A 21,907-nucleotide genomic window follows, 5' to 3' on the forward strand; every position below is an offset into this window, starting at 1 on the left:
TGAATATATATTTGCTATTAGTATAACGTAGACTTTTGTTAAGAAATTATTAAACGAGACTTGAACAACAGAGGTCGGTGAAATCGGTACTAGGGGAAAATATCTATTCTTGGCAGTCTAAGACATTCGCCAAATAGAATGATAAAAATAATGAATAAATACACTAAAACACAGGTATAGTTCAACTGGTATACATTAATATGCTCTTTCTTTGATGATTGGTGTTCACTAAATATAACAGCTTTTACCACAAACTCAGTAAATTTAATATAAAATAACAGGTCAACGTTTCTTCTATTGGCATAGCAATTTCTATTATCAGCAATGAGTTTGCTCCCTTTAGCAACTAGACATGGAAGTAGAAAACTGGTAATGTATTGGTGCCAAATGCTGGTTGTTTATATCCTCCAGTAGTAAAATTCATTCATAATTATCGGCCGCACGCTCATCTCGCTTCACTCAATTTTGGAACAAACCTTATTGTTTATCAAATTGCTTAAAACAAAACATGGATTTTTAGCCTTGGCATCAATTTTATGTGATGTAGACATATAGGCAAAAGCATTTAAACACATTGTAAAACAAATTTAACCCTTATGCGGCCAACAAAAAAACAGACGTGAATGGCAGATAGGGTACCCGTGTACCCAGATATTGATATTATCATAACTTTTACCATTTTTAACCTATTTGAATAATGTTGGCCATTTTGGAGAAAAGAACTTAAATGCTTTTTGTCCGCTGCCAAGATTTACATCTTTTCTCTTTGGTAATGCCTTAGAGTCGTAAGCAAAAGTCTATCAACCAGTTTCAAATATACAACTTGCTCTTTGCGGTCCTCACATAATATGTTTGTTTCATCAAAAAAATCATGGTGGTTGTGTACAAGACACGACCGCTCGACGTAAACTACGTAAAACCAAATCTATACACATAAGAATGAATTTTTGTCTGTCTGCCCTTATAGACTAGGAAACGGCATGAACATTTGTATGTAGAGGTTTTTGGGAACGATGAAGGTTCTTTTGATGGTATTAGACCCCTCCTCTTCTGGAAGGGGGGCTCCCATACAAATGAAATACAAATTTCTGCTTAAATCGAAAATCATCCAAAAAATGGAATCAAAATTTGCAAATTTCGAATACTTAATCGTCTTTTAAATAATATAAAAAATATAAAATTAATCAATGTTAGGTGAAACGAAGCTCGTCGGTTCTGGTAGTATAGTATATTAATAAAATATTCCACCTCGTAAGTCTTCATATATGAATAATGGGCAGCACTGTCCTATACAGCCGCTGGAGCCACCCCATTCTTACACTACGTTTCACAGTTGAATAATAGATAATACCCTAAAAGTAGGCAATTATTTATGGTTGAAATGCGCTATGTAGGAACGGGAATGGTTATGATTGTTTGCTTTTCGTGCGCTGCTTTCTTTGGCAATGCAATAATAGCAAGGATTTCGTACGTGCAAATTTGTTTCGGTGATTAACACATCAAATCCTGCTACTTTTACACAAACAACTTATTCAAATAAAAGCTTAGACATGAAATTGTGTGATTGAATCATAATTATGTTCATAAATAGTGTATGTTTGCTGGAAAACGCAAATATTGTTGAGGGTGCCAACAACCGTCGCACCCTGCCAATGCCGTATTCTACCCTATTTGATTATTATTTGAAACTTGATTTTATTTGTGGACGCAGTAGCGCCCGTGGCAAGTGTTTTTTTTTTTTAATATAAACGGTTCATTAATTTATGCATTTAAAAAATCAAAATTTTCAACGTCTGTTGTCTGTGATTTTTTTCATCAAATGCTGTGTCTGGTTGTCTAAGGTTGTCACTGGTTTTGTTTAATGCATCCGAAGTATTGAAGTGTCAAATATTTTATTTTTTGTGAGAATTTCCTCGCGTGCTGCGTCTGGTTGGCTAGTCACCGGACAGACAAACAGGGCTATTATATATAGCATTTTATTAGGCCGATACAAATATTTAAAAACTATTTGCCCCCCCCACCTTCGGATTTTTTTTGCAAAAAATAATGTTTTGAGGGGGCTGCAAAATGGTGGGTTGACATCAAGGAAGGAGCGCCCAACAGAGCTCTGGTCCCCACAAGTCCCTATCTCACGCTTCCACGGGTCGTCCGATGACAAAAGCCCGCCAGCTAAGGGTTGTGTACTTAGCTGGTAGTGCAGCCTGGGCACTGTTGTCCTTCTGACATCAGCTAGAGTGAGAAGGTACGCCTCGAGCGTCTGTTCACCAGGAGGTGCGTCTCAAACAGCGTCTGCCTGGTACCCAGCGACTGATTAACGAAATGCTGTATCGCGTCAGCTATAGCTAAGGTGGCAGCCCCATCATCGCGATGTAGGTAACGCGACCCCGGTAAGGTAGCTTACTGAAGCCTCTCAAATACCACGAAAAATGGAGATAGAAGAAAAAGAGAACGTTATTTTTGGCAACCGGCCCGGCAACGAAATAAGGACTATGATTGGAAACTCGGTACCTGGAATGTCAGGACCCTAAATGAACCTGGAAGAGTGAGCCTTCTGGCTCGTGAACTGCAGAAGGTTGGAGTGAACGTGGCTGCTATTCAAGAAGTCCGATGGCCTAGATCCGGAGAACGTGAATTCCGAGCCGTGGACCCCACGACCAATACTGCATTCAAGTATAACATCTATCACAGCGGCGGTGAAAAAGCAGAGCATGGAGTTGGTTTCGTAGTGATGGGCAATCAGATGAAGCGAGTGATGCGGTGGAAACCCATTAGCGAACGAATCTGTGTTGAGGATACGGGGCAAATTCTTCAATTACAGCCTAATCAACGTGTACGCACCGACAAACGATAAATCCGACGACGTGAAGGACACGTTTTATGAATGTCTTGATAAAGCCTATGGAGAGTGCCCAAAGCATGACGTGAAAATTGTTATCGGAGACGCTAACGCTCAGGTCGGTAGAGAGGACTTTTTCCGTCCCATAATCGGTAGGGAGAGCCTTTACTCCGCTACCAATGACAACGGCCTACGGCTAGTAAATTTTGCTGCTGCCAGAGAGATGGCCATCAGTAGCACCTACTTTGCACGAAAGAACATTCGAAAGCACACCTGGAGACACCCAAATGGTGAAACTTGCAACCAGATAGACCATGTTCTGGTGGATGGGCGCCATTTCTCGGATGTTATCGATGTGCGGACATTCAGAGGTCCGAACATTGACTCTGATCACTACCTCGTTGTCAGTAAAATTCGATCACGGTTGTCAACTGTATCGAACGAAAGATCACAGCGAACGATGCGTTACAATATCCAGCGATTGTCGGCGGAAGGAGTATCGGCTGAGTACCGCCAGAAGCTCGACGAACGGATAAGTGCAATCAACGTTAGCGACAACATCAACGATCTATGGGAGTCGATCCATGGAGCGGTGAGCACAACAGCACGAGAAGTGGTAGGCACTGCACAGAGGCGACCCAGGACGGGTTGGTTCGATGTGGAGTGCCAGAGAGTGACAGACGAGAAGAACGTTGCCAGAAGTCGGATGTTGGTGTCAGGTACCCGATCGAATAGAGATCGGTAGAAGGAAGCAAGAGCAGCCGAAAAACGAACCCACCGCAGGAAGAAAAAAGAGTACGAAGAACAAGTGATTAGTGAGGCGCAGGAAAAAATGGAGCAGAACGATATGCGGAGGTTTTATGAGTCTGTCAATGGCGTGCGGAGAAAGACAGCGCCATCTCCCGTCATGTGCAACGACCAACAAGGGAATTTGCTGACAGATAAAACTAAAGTGGCTGCCAGATGGAAGCAACACTTCGAGACTTTGTTGAATGGAGGAAGTGACGGTGCATCGGAGAACAGAATAAATATTAGCGACGATGGACAAGCTGTGGAATTACCTACACTAGATGAGGTTAAAAAAGCTGTCAAAGAGCTGAAAAACAATAAGGCTGCTTGGAAGGACCAGCTCCCGGCTGAACTTCTCAAACATGGCAGTGAGCAGCTTTACGATGTTCTGCACCATATTATGTCGAAAATATGGGAAGACGAGGAAATGCCTGCTAGCTGGTTGGACGGCCTCATTTGCCCTCTCTTTAAGAAAGGGTACAGACTGGAGTGCGCCAATTACCGAGGAATAACCCTCCTTAATTCGGCGTACAAAATTATGTCCCGTATTCTGTTCAACAGATTGAGACCGCTTGAAGAGACCTTCGTCGGCGAATACCAAGCAGGTTTTCGTGAGGGCCTATCAACGACGGATCAAATGTTTACCCTGAGACAAATCCTTGATAAATTCCGGGAGTACAACTTGCAGACACATCATCTGTTTATTGATTTCAAGGCGGCGTACGATTTAGTAAAAAATTATGGCAAATTATGATTAAACATGGTTTTCTGGCGAAACTGATACGGCTGATTCGTTTAACGTTGGACGGATCATCAAGTGTAAGGGTTGCGGATGAAATATCAACGTCATTTGTTACCTTGGATGGATTAAAGCAGGATGATGCACTTTTGAATCTACTGTTCAATATAGCGCTCGAGGGAGCGATTAGGAGAGCTGGTGTGCAAAGAAGCGATACCATTATCACAAAATCGCATATGCTCCTGGGATTTGCGGACGATATCGATATTATCGGAATTGATCGCCGTGCCGTGGAAGAGGCTTTTGCGCCTTTTAAGAGGGAGACAGCGAGGATTGGACTCACGATCAATACCAGCAAAACGAAGTACATGGTCGCTGGCAATCAACGTGGGTTCATTAGTGGTGATGGTAGCGAAATCGTGCTGGATGGTGAAAAATTTGAAGTGGTAGAAGAATTTGTGTATCTTGGAACATTAGTGACGTGCGATAATGATGTTACCCGCGAGGTGAAAAGGCGTATTGCAGCTGCAAATAGGGCTTATTACGGACTTTGTAACCAGCTTAAGTCCCGTAGTCTGCAAACGAAAAAAAAACTCGCGCTGTATACTACTCTGATTCTTCCGGTGGCTTTATACAGCCATGAGACATGGACGTTAAAGGAGGCTGATCAGAGAGCTCTCGGAGTGTTTCAGCGTAAGGTGCTGCGGACAATACTCGGCGGTAAACAGGAGAACGGTATCTGGCGGCGTCGCATGAATCACGAATTGTACCAGGTGTATAAAGGGCTGGATATTATTAAGCTTATACAACACGGCAGACTACGGTGGGCTGGTCACGTTGTTCGTATGCCGGAAGAACGACAAGCGAAGATAATATTTAGTAGAGAACCCGGAAGAGGCCACAGGCTTCGTGGAAGGCCGCGTACACGATGGCCTTTCGCAGTTGAAGAGGACCTGAGGGCGCTCAATGTTCAGGGCGACTGGAAGCGATTGGCCCAGGATCGAGTCCAGTGGAGAAGGATACTCCATTCGGCGTAGGTTCATCGAAGAGCTGTAGCCCATCAAGTAATCAAGTAAGTAATGTTTTGAGGGGGGCAACAGTATAAAATTCGGATAATTTTAAGGATTTTCAAAACATTCTTTAACAAATCCGAGGAGTTTTTTGATTTTTTTCATTTTAATATTTATTTTTTATTATCCCCCCCCCCCCCTTGACCTTTCGGAGACCAGTAAGACAAAATGTTAATTGAATATTTGTAACGGCCTTATCTTCTTTTAAGAATCTCACTTGTGTGAAACTTCAACTAGCCATTTTTTTTTCCTGTTCGGGTGTGCCACTGCGAAGAGTTTTAGATCTATTGTAGCATACCCCGTATCCTTAGTGTTTAAGTGCATGTCGAATTACTCCATTACTATTAAGAAGCAATGAAGTACCGGTTTCGATACAGTTCTTGTTTTGTTTTCCCATGAGTACATGACACGGTCCCACTATTTAGACCACCACCGCGGTTAGCTCTCTTTTTTGCAAATTGAATATCTTTCGGATGCTTGATTTGTCCAATCTCCACATGCGCTTTACTATTGTATATCCACAGCCAAGCGAGTGCACATTGTTTATTAAACGAGAGGATCGCACTCCATGCCCCCCAGTAATTGTCTAGGCGGGACGGTATAGAATACGAATTCAATCGCACTCTGCTGTGCCAAAGGCTTGCTTGGCTAAAGCATTTGATGAGTTTGATTGCCTTTTACGTAAGCGGTCGCGTGTACTCAGACGGTGGAGGTTGGTACTCGGATTCTGATGGCTTTTCCGCAAACGTGACCTTTAAGTGGTCTTGTTGTGTAGGGGTTATCACGCCTATCTAGAGAGTAGGAGGTTGAGGGTTCGAGTCCCTCCAAGACACGTGGATTCTTTTTCGCAAATATCATATCAATTTGTCCATTTCGAAACATATGCTGTGCATATGCACAGCCAAGATATTTAACAAAAAAAATGGTTTTCGTACGGCCGAGTTGCCGAATAATATGCAATTAATTATTGCTTTAATGTTTTCCTATCAAATGAATTTTCTGAAGCCTTTTCTTCATCAATATCGTAGATTGACAAAAATCTTGATTTCGTTCAATATTTTCCGTAGCTTCAAGCACGTTGACATGATAGTTGGTAGTCGACAGATTTTTCCTGGAGTTTATTATCTAGCATTTTTTTCAAATGAATTTCGCCGAGCCCTAACATGTTTTTAGGAATAAAAGCATCCTTATGACGAAGCAGTGTAAGGCAACATTATTTCACATGTAATGTATTCTCTGAAATCTCTCGCGAGCCGCAGGAAAAGGCTCGGAGGGCCACATGCGGCCCGCGGGCCGCACTTTGCGGATCACTGATTTAGACCCTTCACAGAGAGCAATCTCATTGAAGGCGCGCCCCTTATAAAATCTTTCGTTGAGAAAACAAAACAGTAGGGTAACCGTACCCTTAGTGGAGGTAGCACCAATAGTGGAGGTAGTGGGGTTTTAATGAGATTTATCATATTTATATGTGGGGCGCCCTGAGACGCAAGGGGGTTCCTGGGAAAATCATCGGACTCATCGAAGCACAGTACGAGGCCTTTTCGTGTAGAGTGCTGCACAATGGGGTCCTGTCCGACCCGACCCGGGTCGTAGCTGGTGTGAGGCAAGGATGTACTCTATCACCGTTACTGTTCCTCATCGTAATTGATGAGATTCTGGTAAATGCGATTGACCGTGAACCAAACCGCGGGCTGTTATGGCAGCCTATAACCATGGAGCACTTAAACGACTTCGAATTGGCTGATGACGTTGCACTCCTCGCGCAACGGCGCTCTGATATGCAGAGTAAGCTCAATGACCTTGCAGAGCACTCCTCCTCGGCAGGTTTAGTCATCAACGTCAACCAAACCAAATCGTTGGATGTAAACACGGTGACTCCTTCCAGTTTCACAGTAGCCGGGCAACCAGTGGAGAATGTTGAAAGCTTCCAATATCTTGGTAGCCGAATGGCGTCAGACGGCGGTACCAAGATCGACATAGGCGCACGGATCAAGAAAGCAAGGGCTGCCTTTGCGGGTTTAAGAAATATCTGGAAAAACAGGCAGATAAATGAACACACCAAAAAAAACGAATTTTCAACTCAAACGTGAAATCTGTGCTGTTATACGCTAGCGAAACATGGTGTGTATCAGTGGAGAATACTCAACGGCTGCAGGTGTTCATTAACAGATGCCTGCGGTATATAATTCGAGCCTGGTGGCCACACAACTGGATCTCAAACAACGCACTCTATCGTCGTTGTCACCAGAGGCCGATAGCAACAGAAATTCGGGATCGGAAGTGGGGCTGGGTCGGCCACACTCTACGTAGGGGCGGAAACGAAATCTGTAAACAAGCATTAGACTGGAATCCAGCGGGACATCGCAGCAGAGGCAGATTCAGAGGCTCATGGCGGCGAAGCCTCAATAAAGAAATAAAAGAAGTCGACCGAAATCTAACCTGGCAACAGGTTAAAGCGATAGCCGGGCAACGCTCAGGATGGAGATCTGTTAAGTCGGCCCTTTGCACCACCGGAGGTGTACAGGATCCATAAGTAAGTAAGTAAGTTATCATATTTAAACATTTTACGATGGTTTCAGTTGATGCGTCGTGCTTTAAATATCCCGTTAAATGCAACTTATCTAAAGATTTCGCTTGAAAAACTATTGAAAACAATGATTTTCCTTAACAAAATTGACTCCCTTGCACCTACAGTGGTGCAACTGTACCAATAGTGGCGAGTCTCATAAGAAACCAATGGATAGCACCACTATGGGAACCAAAATTAATTTTTACCGCCACTAAAGGAACAGTGTACCCATAGTGATGCAAACAATATTTGGTAAATGTTGATGTTAAATGACATCTATCTCATTTTTGTTAGTAAATTTATTAGTTTATCTATTGGCTAAGATATTAAAGCTGTAAATTTCCCATAATTATCAATTTTTAAAAAATATTTTCTTTTGTGGATCTACTAATACCTCCACTATTGGTACCGTTACCCTAATACTGTTAATTGGCCATGCATCGGAGCCCTAGCCACATCCTTGTATTGCTTCTAGAACATCATTTTCATTTTGCAGCGTTTGGTGGGGCAATGAGAGCGCAAGTCAATCCAAAGCCGATATTACAGAGGGTAATGGCAGAAGAGTCCTGGCAGACCACTTGAACGCCATGAGCTGTGTCGACACTACAAACTCAATGTAAGATAGTGGCCAATAGTGGACCCCCAACCAATAGTGGACCCTCCAGCCATTTTTGCATTAATACTGCACAATGTCAACATTTTGCTATGAAATTCTATCGGGAGAACCTACCTTACAGTCCTATGATTTGATTACATGCATTGGAAATGCTATGGAAAGTAAAATTATATGATTTTTAACAATTCTATAAAAAATAAACACGAGAGTGTCCATTATGGGAATATTTTAAGGGGGTCCATAATAGGGAAGAAGAACGTCCCGAAACGGGACATGAAAATCAAATGAGGTGTCGACTATAGGGAAGCAATTTTCTATTATGGACCCCCAGGGGGTCTACTATAGGGCGAATTCAGTTAGACTTTTAAATGTTGATTTCAACGAATAACGTCGTGTATTTGGGTGTTTTATGTATGTATCGTAAAGAGGGGATGCAGAGCTTGTTGTTAGATATCAAGCAGAGTTAATATGTTGACATTTTTTAAGCCTTATGACACTATTGGGCATTTTACCCTATATCATGTAAAAGTGGAAACTGTTAAAGAATTTAGTTTGTTTCATTATATTTTTTTTGTCAAGGCTTCCTATAACTTTAAACTGTCCTAACAAGTAGCTTTATCGTTGATTAATTACGGTGAGTATCTATTAAGTTTTAATCAAGGTCAGCTATAGGATTCACTTTTCGGTGGCAAACTAAAGCTTCATCACGCCTATTGCCTATCTATTTGTAAAAATTATCGAGAATGAAACCGTTATAAGATTGTTCAGATACCATCATTATAATGTGTGGTATTTTTTATTATTGATCTTCGAAGTGAGGAATAACAAAATAAAACTGGTACCACGTTCCTAGTTTTGAAAAAACTTCTACTCAGTGAATCCAGCAGTAAATTCCCTACGAATGTCTTGAATACTTTGTTTTTCAATGAATGCCTAGCTAGCTAAATGTAAGCGTGGCTACGACTTATCGTCACAGGGAACGCATCAGAAAAGTATTGCCGAAAAGAAGAGAACTCCCATCATTATCACTGATGAAAAAGGCCTCTGCCTGACTGCACTACCATTCAAGGCTCAAAGACACGAGATCCGTTGGATCACATGCAAATGCCGTAAATAAGTGCGTCAATGCCAGATATGTAACGCGGCACCAAACAAAAATAGTCAACATGTGATACCACCACGACAGGATATGTCTTTGGTTGCCATATCAGTGCTAATAGCGTAAGCCGACCCACCGCGGCAAGGTAACATATCCGAGGGGAAGGACTTTTATCCATCGTGCGATTTTATACATCCATTTTTCTGTTGGGGTCATATATGACCCCGTGGGCCTGAAAGGGTTAAAGCAATTTACTTCTCAGTGAAAATGCTAGGTTGATAATGTCTAAACATTTCGATCAGCGTATACGTGCAATGTCTGATCAATGAAATCAAGCGTTCGGGATTGCAGTGTCAATCTCGTTTGTGGCTTCATATTGATTAAAACAGGGCGCGATGCGCTGTCAAAATTATTGCCTGCCATTGTCCTGGAGGGTGCGATTAGGAGATCTGGCGTTGAATGTATACGATCTGGGATGGATCTCAAGTTTCATTCATTTAGTAATTTGCCAATAACTCATTTAAAAGTGGCTTGTGGAAGTGTTGGCTTGACAAATGGATTGTGAGTGATTTGACTATGCGTCCAATTTGGGAATCTCGGGCACATTCAGTTGTTAAGTTGCGAAAAAGCCGACGAAGGTCCTTCGTAGCTTAGTTGGTCAAAGCACCAGTCTAGCGTACTGAGGGTCGTGGGTTCGAGTCCCATCAAAGGGAAAGTGGTTACCTCCAATACATTTTTCAAATAAAAAATCTGCCGCATAATATACATATTCACATCTGAGTTTTCAGAACATTGTAAATGAATGTCCAAGTCGGGTGGTTTGATACCCGAAACATAGGCAATTAACTTAGATTGTGTGTAATATTATTTTCTCTCCTGAATCCGTGTTTGTGCCTTTCTCGTACATACTTGTCTTTTATGTAATATTAGTAGCGAAAGGTGTCTAGCGTACCCCACCGAAGGAAGTGGTTACCCTCCAATATATTATTCGAACTAAATCTTTCACATGTTATACAATTGCGCAAATCGAGCTTCAGGCATAGTAATTATAGGAATATAGGAAATTACCCTTGATTGTGTGTAATATTATTCCGGAATCTAAAATCCAGCATTAAAAAAACTTCATAATTACCTAATTTCGTGTAATCGAATCCAAATCGAAAACAACGTAAGGCATACTACCATCGGGTGGATACTTAGTGGAATGATCCGATGTTAACTGTATTCTAAGTAGTAGGAAGTTTGTTAAAATAAAATTAATACATATTGCTTTTCCCAAGGGTATTACTGAAGTTTCTCAGCACCGCCTTGTCTATTCGTCTGATAAGATTAATTAGGAATTGCGGCTAAGAAAACGAAAAATTGACGCATTATGGTTAAGTATAACCTTCATATATTTTATTCGGGTAAGTTGATTCTTCATCAATAATGAGCTTTAAAAAATAAAGTTTATGAAAAGTTTTATGTAATATTTGATATGAAAGTGCGCCAAGTTTGGATCTGCGTCAAATATGTTGCTTCCACGGTACTATGTGTTTATTAAAAAAAATAATGATCATGATCGGATTCGAAAGAAGCTCTAATTACTTTTTTTAGGGTCTGTTCAAATGTTACGTAACGCAATAGGGGGTGGGGGGTTGTTTGATTTTTGTTACGCAAAATATAAGGGGTGGGGGTACGCGTAACAAGTTATTTCCAAAGGGAAAATATTTTAAAAAAATCAAAAAATATTCTTCATTTTTGTAAAAGCATGAAATATACAAATGATAATATTTAATTGCACCGTCCTTCAAATTCTACTAAAATTAAGATCTTTTTAAAAAAAATCGCATTTGTTACGCGTTACGCATAGAAGTGGGGGTGGTTCTGGAAATTGTTACGGATTGTTACGAGGGGGTGGGGGATACTTAAAAACAACATTTTTCGCGTTACGTAATATTTGAACAGGCCCTTAATAATCCTAAATAAATTCAACGTCTGGTACTGGTTGACTGGAAATATATTCAAAAGGGTTTTTACACCTAATGGGTTAGTCCAGCGGATGTGACTAGTAGATAAATTAGATTCCATTAGCGATTTGAAGTGTGGTTGGCCTTGAAAAATAAGTCAAAACTAGATTCGACATTTGCGTTCTCTCTTGTCTATTTCTTTGACCAGAGACTTTACTTTCCGCCATTCATACCAATTGACAAGGTTGAATTGCAGCGCTAAATTCCAGTTAATGGGAAAAATTAAATCACCCTTCGAAATAATTTTACAGAAAATTATTTAACTCTTGGATCATTTCAGTCCTATGATGCTTATGTTTATAGAGGAAGTTGGTACTGTTGGGATGTTCACGAAATTGATAAAAGAAAAATCACTTGTGACTTAGTATTCCAATGCTGGGCCTATTATTTTTGTTGCTACCTCATTTTTGGTTCTAAAACATACCCGTAACGCTAAGCAGACACCTTTATGTGGTGTTTTACACAGTCAGATCTACCACATTGTCAGCTACATGTAAATCCTGACCCACCAAATATCTTCCTCAATATTCAACTCCGTGATACTTATGATCGTGTCACCGAGTCAGAGGCCTTTTAATAAGTGAGTACAACATCAACAATTCCTTCCCCTAACAAATTACGGTGAAGATTGGCGTAGCCAGGAGAAGTAATCCTCATGCTTTTGTAATTTCTGTCCTAGATTGATATCAGGGATTAGACCCACCTTGATTTCTGATACAAATCTGAATAGTGATTTCAAAAGTTCCTATCTACGAAGTACATCGTAACTATGCTATGCTACTCCCTTTTTTGGTACTCAAGCAGACTTTTACATTTCCCAATACTCCGATATTTGATTGGCAAAATTGATAATTATGACCACTGTGTTCGAACCGTCAAGCTTTTCCTTAGTATAGAGCCTACAATTATGTTCTGAAGTAGATATAGTTTCCGTTCGATCGAGTGCACTTACCGATGCTTATGTACTATCAGAACGCAGACCCATATGCCGAACAGGAGCGTGCCGGTAACTTCGCACATGTGGAAAGCCCAGGGAATGTGCGGAACGTTATCGAGGAAAATATCGGGAAGAGGGGGGTATTTCTTCATGTCCGGCACCCGCTCGTGCACGACCACCATCACGAAGGCGGTTATCCACGTAACCAGGAAAGCATAACCTGCAATATGTTGGATATGGAATGAATCGTTTGTTAGATGTGATTGTAATTAGATAAAACAGAAATTGATTATCACATTGCTCTTTAAATAGAACTGGATATATTGAATTTATGAAACCAATTGCATACAACGGTTACCTATTGATAGATATTTGTACACAGTATGGAATTCTATTTTTGCTCGAGTGAGTGATTGGTAAAATTGAAATATGGAAATTTTAAAACTGTTTATGGGTACAATATTTTTTTATCATTACCATTCATATAGGATATATACTGCCTATGATCGCATATCGGTCTCTTCTTTGCTGGATTTTCTATTCATATGGGACAATTATGCGATTGTGGGCAGTATAACTCTAGTACCTCAAATATGTAAAACATTGGTTTTGAGGTATGTTTGCGTGGAAGCTGGAATGTGTTTCGCATTGGAGTTAAATTGAACCAACCCACCACCAGAAAGGCATTTAATAAGACGTCCTTCATAAATACATATTTGGTAATAACGATGCCCAAGTTATTATCTTTTGGTTGGACAAAGACAAAATCTCGCTTAACTTTTCAAAAGGACCTAAGTAACATTTTAATTTGAATATTGCAATCAATAGCTGTCATGTTGTTCTGTTAATTCATGGAAAAAAAATTTACTTAGGTCCTTTTGAAAAGTTGAGCGAGAAATCAAAAAGGAATAGACGAAACGGATCTGCGTGTTTTTTGTTCTCAGTGGAAAAAGCATGACCGCCATGGTCTAGAAAACACTCCAAGGACATTTTCGATAAATGCAAGTTTGCAATTTTCCTTGTCAGCATTTTGTAACATTTTAATCAATACGCTATGCATCATTTTAGTGTTGTTTCCATCGTTGTTTCGTTTCAAAATTTATTCTTTGGGCATAAATTTATCAATGATAAATATGCTGGACAAAAATAAAGTTTGCGCTGGTAAAAAAATAAAAAGTTCACGTGAACAAGGACGGTTATCTGCTTTTCCACGCTTCTCCACGAGGAGGCGAAGGGGCCAAACATTCTGTTTTGCTGTCCACCTAGTATAAGGGTATATGGGTCTCCGGATCTCATTTAAAAATTTGAAGCAAACATATACTTAGTGTACAACCGAGGCAAAAAGCATACGGTTGCAATAAGAAAATGTAGATATGCTGCAAAAAAAGATTTAACAGATTCATAAAGTTTTACAATCTCCATGTACATTACTTGGTAATTATTCATCTGATGTTAAACATCCAACGTATGACATGATGATGCTGCGGTCGCGGTGACGACAGTGCGATGTCATAATGACCAGCCACGGAGAAAGCTGGTCAGTGTGTTGCGATATGGTGACCAACTTATGGATACAAATGCGTGCACTTTGTTCCAACGCAACGACCAGCTGACACGAGACACACGTGCCGGTTTAGAGTTTATGCTACACAACATTCAAATGAGAAAAGAGTCACGGGCGCACTATCCACTCTCCACTGCGATGCATAAATATGACGCAACGTTGAAGGCCAACCAGTAGGTGCACAAGAGTGCTCCGTTTAAATCGGAAATGATATCATTAACAGATTCGTGGAACACAACGCAGACAGTGAGGTTCAGGACAGGGTACACACTATCTACATTCAACATAATCGTGTCTTTGTCCAATTTTCGTGGAAGAAAAAAACAATTTAGGTAGTTAACAAGCTACGAAAGCATAATTAAAAGTATGTGACCAACTAGGTAGACATACAAGATGCACATTAATCAGTAGAAAAAATGTCACAAGTTTTTCCAAGAATCATTACGACACTACTTTCTTAGGTAAGATTGTTCAAACACAATCTCATACGTGAAATACTTCAACTTTGACTCTTGGAAATATTTACCTTATCATTTGGTCATCTTTATTTCCATATTAAAGGCATCTTGTTGTAAATGTTGTTCAACTAATTAGCATCGCAACTGCAGAACATTATATGTATCAAATTATGTATAGTAGCTAGAGTCATATTCTGTAGAATAAACTTATTGCAACAATACGATGACTAAATAATACATACCCTGCATGATATACATTTCTTTTTACTTCTGTAGTACCGCTACAATATTTATGATAACATAAAATTACAGTCATTTCAGTTAGATAATAATAAATGTACCAAATCATTGACTGCTGTTAACCGTGGCTATATATTTTTTGTCTACCCCTCAAGTTGTTCGGGTTCTTCAAAACCACACCAAGCGGCTTTTTGATTGATATGCGATAACTGTAATGAACATGTGATTCCCGTGTGATTTTTGTATAATGATTCATTCAGAGATTTCTTGTGAATTCACTAAAATTGAGTGTATCAGTAGCCACATAAAAAATCAATTGCGAAATTCAGTAGATTGGTAACCAACTTGATTTGGCACGGCAAATGCTGGGTAAAGCGTACCATTGGTACTTCGCATACCTGAAGGAATAAAATAGACCCCATCTCGCGGTCCTTAGCCTCTTACCCAGCACCTCCTATCCCTACCTTCCCGTGGTGCTGGGATACGAGCAACCTTAGGGAAGATCGGGTAACCAACCCCGGTGGGAACTATGGACGTATCCTGACAAGAAAAGGAAGGGGGGCGGTTCTTCAACTTCAGCATAATCAACGTCCATAGCCCACACTCCGGAAGCACTGATGATGAAGAGGAAGCAATCTACGCGCATCTGGAACGTGAGTTCGACAGCTGTCCAAGCCACGACATCAAAATAATCATAGGAGCTTGTCATAAGACGAGTTTTTACAATCCCATTTAATTCCACCACTTAATTGTACCTTGACAGATACGTATTTCGACCTCAACAGTAAGGTCGTCTTCAGTGTCTTCTACTTGACTCGACTAAGTCGAGTTAAGTACGAAACACTGAAGACGACCTTACTGTTGAGGTCGAAAAACGTATCTGTCAAGGTACAATTAAGTGGTGGAATTAAATGGGATTGTACTAACTCGTATTATGACAAGTGAAGACATTCCACTAAAAAGCTCAAAATAATTTTCTTAACATCATAGGAGATTTGAACGCTCAGGTTGGCCAAGAGGAGGAGTTTAGACCGACTATTGCGAAGTTCAGCGCTCACCGGCTGAAGAACGAAAGATACCTACGACTAATTGATTTCGCCGCCTCCAAGAATATGGCCATTCGCAGCACCTACTTCCAACATAGCCTTCCGTATCGATACACCTGGAGATCACCACAGCAGACAGAATCACAAATCGACCATCTGATTGATGGACGGCACTTCTCCGACATTAACTAACGCTAACATCGACTCTGACCACTATCTGGTGATGGTTGCGCCCGTCATCAACAATGTTCGGTACCGACGACCGGCGCGGTACGACCTAGAGCGACTGAAGCAACCTGATGTCGCCACTGCATACGCGCAGCATCTGGAGGCAGCGTTGCCGGAAGAGGGTGAGCTCGATGGGGCCCCTCTTGAGGACTGCTGGAATACAGTCAAAGCAGCCATTAACGAAGCAGCGGAGAACAACGTCGGGTATAGGGACGAAGTCGACGGAACGATTGGTTCGACGTAGAGTGCAGACAGATACTGGAGGAGAAGGACGCAGCGGGGGCGGTCACGCTGCAGCAAGGTACCCGGCAGAACGTGGAGCTTTATAGCCGGAAGCGGGGACAGCATACCCGCCTTTTCCAGGAGAAGAAACGGCACCTGGAAGAAGCGGAGTGCGAGGAGGTGGAACAGCTGTGCCATTCTCAATAAACACGCAAGTTCTACCAGAAGCTCAACGCATCCCGCAAAGGCTTCGTGCCGTGAGCCGAAATGTGCCGGGATAAGGATAGGAGCATCTTGACGGATGAACATGTGGTGATCGAACGGTGGAAGCAGCACTACGAGGAACATTTGAATGGCGCTGAGAGTACAGGCAGTGAAAGTCAAGGCAGCGGAAGAAATGACTTCCCCACCTTGAGGGAAGTTAAGGATGCAATCCAACAGCTAAAGACCAATAAAGCAGCTGCTAAGGATGGTATCGGAGCTGAGCTCATCAAGATGGGCCCGGAAAAGCTAGCCACTTGCCTGCACAAACTGATAGTCAGAATCTGGGAAACTGAACAGCTAGCGGAGGAGTGGAATGAAGGCCCCATCTACAAGAAAGGCGACAAGCTGGAGTGTGAAAACTTTCGAGCGATCACCATCCTTAATGCCGCCTACAAAGTGATATCCCAGATCATCTTCCGACGTCTGTCACCATTAGTGAATGAGTGCGTGGGAAGTTATGAAGCCGGCTTCGTTGACGGCCGTTCGATAACGGACCAGATCTTTACTGTACGGCAAATCCTTCAAAAATGCCGTTAATACCAGGTCCCAACGCACCAACGCACGCCTGTAGGGACGAAGTCGACGGAACGATTGGTTCGACGTAGAGTGCAGACAGATACTGGAGGAGAAGGACGCAGCGGGGGCGGTCACGCTGCAGCAAGGTACCCGGCAGAACGTGGAGCTTTATAGCCGGAAGCGGGGACAGCATACCCGCCTTTTCCAGGAGAAGAAACGGCACCTGGAAGAAGCGGAGTGCGAGGAGGTGGAACAGCTGTGCCATTCTCAATAAACACGCAAGTTCAACCAGAAGCTCAACGCATCCCGCAAAGGCTTCGTGCCGTGAGCCGAAATGTGCCGGGATAAGGATAGGAGCATCTTGACGGATGAACATGTGGTGATCGAACGGTGGAAGCAGCACTACGAGGAACATTTGAATGGCGCTGAGAGTACAGGCAGTGAAAGTCAAGGCAGCGGAAAAGATGACCGCCTTGAGGGAAGTTAAGGATGCAATCCAACAGCTAAAGACCAATAAAGCAGCTGCTAAGGATGGTATCGGAGCTGAGCTCATCAAGATGGGCCCGGAAAAGCTAGCCACTTGCCTGCACAAACTGATAGTCAGAATCTGGGAAACTGAACAGCTACCGGAGGAGTGGAATGAAGGGGTTATATGCCCCATCTACAAGAAAGGCGACAAGCTGGAGTGTGAAAACTTTCGAGCGATCACCATCCTTAATGCCGCCTACAAAGTGATATCCCAGATCATCTTCCGACGTCTGTCACCATTAGTGAATGAGTTCGTGGGAAGTTATGAAGCCGGCTTCGTTGACGGCCGTTCGATAACGGACCAGATCTTTACTGTACGGCAAATCCTTCAAAAATGCCGTGAATACCAGGTCCCAACGCACCATCTGCTCATTGATTTCAAGGCGGCATACGACAGTATAGACCGCGTTGAGCTATGGAAAATTATGGACGAGAACAGCTTCCCTGGGAAGCTTACCAGACTGATCAAAGAAACGGTGGATGGTGTGCAAAACTGTGTGAAGATTTCGAGCGAACACTCCAGTTCGTTCGAATCGCGCCGAGGACTAAGACAAGGCGATGGACTTTCGTGCCTGTTGTTCAACATTGCGCTACCCAAGTAACAATTTCCCTGCTTCTTAGATTTATCTAATTCTTATTGCGGATTTATGACAGCAATCACCAAGCTAATAGCTCAGTTTTATTGGCGCTCTTATTGCTATAAATAAAGCTCTCATAAGTCTGTTGAAAAAAGCTTCAAACGTCAAATTCCAATTGACCATATGAATAGATCTATGGTTGTGTTGAAGAGCGTAATAAATCCAATTTTCAACGCTCGAATAAAGCTTCAAATTTTGGTCATAATGTGGTCAAATGAATTACCCCCATAAGAATATTTGCATTGCGAAGAGTTTATGACGGTGTTCAATAAAAGTAAAAAATTTCTGATCAAATTCCATGATGGCCATATTGAAAATGGATAAGCATTTCGCAGTCAGTGAAATATATCACTGAAATTCATGATTTAACGACATTTTCAACGCGTATCATACTTTTTCTTATAAATAATTCTGCTTAATAATAATTTGAGCAAAAGTACTAATCGATTTAGTGGGCATCCTAGACGTTGTGGTAATAAACATTTTCGTTTTATTTCATTGAACCACGTTATATTGCCGGCGCGTGGTGTTCAACCTTATTTTTTCACCAGGTTTGCTCATAAAACCGAACGCGCACTCCTTTTCAATAGTACTGAATCGTAAAAACAACCTAAAAAAAATATTATTTTGTTGTCATCATCATAATTTCCATCAGCAATCCATTTTGTTATTATTTTTCTGCAAAATTTAGTTTCTCTTTTTTCAAAGCAACATTTTGACAGCTGCCGCAGCCAAATTCCCTTTTTTGCGGGTGGTTTAAAAAGGGTTTCTAAATGCTCTTATAATAGGTTTATAGTGGTTATCTGGAGAGGGCCACTTGGCAATATCTTACTCTTGTAGTGGTCATCATAAGGTTGCTGTGTATTATTCGGTTTTATTGTTAGATCTTATAAATTGATCTTGAAAACCATTCTTAGAGCGGAATAAAACTTGAAATGTTACTTGGGATATAAGGTGTCATGCGGAGAGCCGAGTGTAACCGCCGGGGTACGATTTTCAACAGATCCATTTGTTTTGTTTCGGGGATTACATGGACACTGACGGCCGAACATTTGCAAAGGTGGCATAACTGTACATCCGCCTGGAACGTGAAGCAACAAAAGTTGGACTGGTAGTGAATGCGTCAAAGCCAAAGTACATGCTTGTGGGCGGAACCGAGCGCGACAGGGCCCGCGTGAGAAGCAGTGTTACGATCGACGGGGATACCTTCGAGGTGGTCGAGGAGTTCGTCTACCTTGGTTCCTTGCTAACGGCTGATAACCATGTCAGTCGTGAAATACGAAGGCGCATCATCTGTGGAAGTCGGGCCTACTACGGGCTCCAGAATAAACTGCGGTCAAAAAAGATTCGCCACCGCACAGGGTTTGCAGAAATCGCTCTCGATAGATAACGAACAACGATAAAAGAGAGGCAAAAACTGTTCCGAATCATAACAAGCCATATGATAACAAATTTATCAAACTAGTATACAAGTGCGAAAAAACAGAATCGGATAGGCAGCCCCCACGGAAATATGGTGATTTTCGCTTCTTTCGTGTTGGTTACTGCACAGCTGTGTAGAACAAGTTGAAATGCATCATCAGAGCCAGTGCTCCCCACATTTGGAGCTTTCTAAAAGAAATTTATCGTGGGGTATACCATCCCATATCAGTTCTCTATCATGACAGCTTGCGAAAAAAGTTTCTCGCGGTATGCTACATATCGTATCTGTATACAGAGATGATAAGTGAGAGACTTGCTCTTTCTCTTTAGGATTCAATCCTTGCCACCGCACCAAATGTCTCATGTACAAGACGCTGATAAGACCGGTAGTCCTCTGCGGACATGAAACATTCGAGAGACAGGTGCATAGGACCATCTGAGGCTGTGTGCAAGAAGACGGTGTGTGGCGGCGAAGAATGAACCACGAGCTCGCCCAGCTCTACGGCGAAGCCAGTATCCAGAAGGTAGCTAAGGCCGGAAGGGTACGATGGGCAGAGCATGTTGCAAGAATGCCGGACAGCAAAAATTGTGTTCGCTTCCCATCCGGCAGGTACGACCAGGTGCAAAACGACTTGGCGAGCGTGGGCGCATTCGAGGATGGAGAGATGCGGTCTCGAACCGTGTATTGTGGCGTCAAATTGTTGATTCAGTGTTATCTGTTTAGATGTAAACTAAATAAATGAAATGAACACAGATGCAAAAATATGAATTTCGTTGGCCATTGTTGTTCTATTCCATACTTGCTCAAATTCTTTACATTTTGATGAAGGAATGTCAGAGTTAAATATTGTAGAAATCGCTACTAGAACACCACCACCTGATTTTTTAGCTGACAATTGATGATTGCGACCATCTCTAAAAACATTGTAATTGTTACCACAAACTTCTTCGCTTTTGACACTTTCATCCCAACTAGTTCCATTGGCTAAAATTACATCAAACGAACAACTTAAAATTTTGTTTCAGGAATTTTAGCAACGCTTCTCATTCGATTAAAATTTTGACAGCATACAGATATTTCAGTTACAGAATGAGAGCGGTGAGCAAAAGTTGTCACAACCATTAAAATTATTTATCTTTCCATCTTGAGGTTCGGAATTCGTTATATTTTGAAAAACACCATTATGATTATTCTTAGGCACAGTCGATACATCGTCATATTTATCGTCTACAAAATTCGTCAGTGGTATCGAAATGACACCCAGTATAGTAAAGAAAGACGTAAGTCCTACGTCAAAATATACATTCCTGTTCTGACTTCCAACTATGGTTAGATTTAAAGTTACTCAATGCTTTGAGTATAAGTTTGAAAATACAAATACATATTTTCATATCTATATTTCCTCTGTTTTGACAATAACACATTTCATCAAATCAAAAATTTCCACTCGGAACACTGCACACCATGGATAGTATTCCATTGCCACTGATAGCACTATCCCATGACTGTGGATTCTTCTCCCGTTTTTGTTCCAATTTATGAGCCATTATAACTTTATAACAAAACTCATTCATACGGCATTTCATGAATCCCAGTATTCAAATAAAATGCAAACATCTATAAAAAAGATTGTTTAAAAAAATAGACAAGAAATTAATTAGTTAATTATAGCTTTTATTTAGTCTGTCGAAACAAAAAAAACAGCGTCGATCAAATTCCCGGATTTTCCCGGTTCAATCTGATTCCCGGTTCAGTGGCCATCCTGCGAGAAGCACTTTTGATGTGTCCATTTGCAGGCCAGTGACGTAATACAGATAGGCATCCCGCGTTTCGAAGGAATCTTGCTGGTCACATTATCATAATTACACTCAGCTATTGACAAATGCGAATTAGCAATACCTGAGATTTGGATTTGGAAATAGGTGAAAGAAAACACATGGAAAATGATTTCAAGATAATGCACTTCGTATTCAACGATTGCAAATCATCACAGCAGCTGTTTTAGATCCAATAACTTTCTCTTATCTTATCGCATCAGCCAACTTGCCCCCTGCAATGGTGTACAATCATCGGAATTGTTCGGAGACGAGCCAGCCTCGGGCTGAAAGTCTCCTTA

At 41.5% G+C, this 21,907-nt stretch overlaps 1 protein-coding gene across 1 annotated transcript in view; it reads right to left on the bottom strand.

The window, feature by feature from the left end:
• LOC134211540 (ceramide phosphoethanolamine synthase-like) overlaps positions 1–21,907 on the bottom strand; it is a 59,387-nt gene that overhangs the window by 10,905 nt on the left and 26,575 nt on the right. Inside the window, exon 2 of the mRNA XM_062688480.1 lies at positions 12,680–12,884. Coding sequence (XP_062544464.1) covers positions 12,680–12,884 — 205 coding nt within the window. The remainder of the gene's footprint in view (positions 1–12,679; positions 12,885–21,907) is intronic.

The sequence above is a fragment of the Armigeres subalbatus genome, chromosome 2, assembly GCF_024139115.2.
Source record: "Armigeres subalbatus isolate Guangzhou_Male chromosome 2, GZ_Asu_2, whole genome shotgun sequence".
Taxonomy (NCBI): domain Eukaryota; kingdom Metazoa; phylum Arthropoda; class Insecta; order Diptera; family Culicidae; genus Armigeres; species Armigeres subalbatus.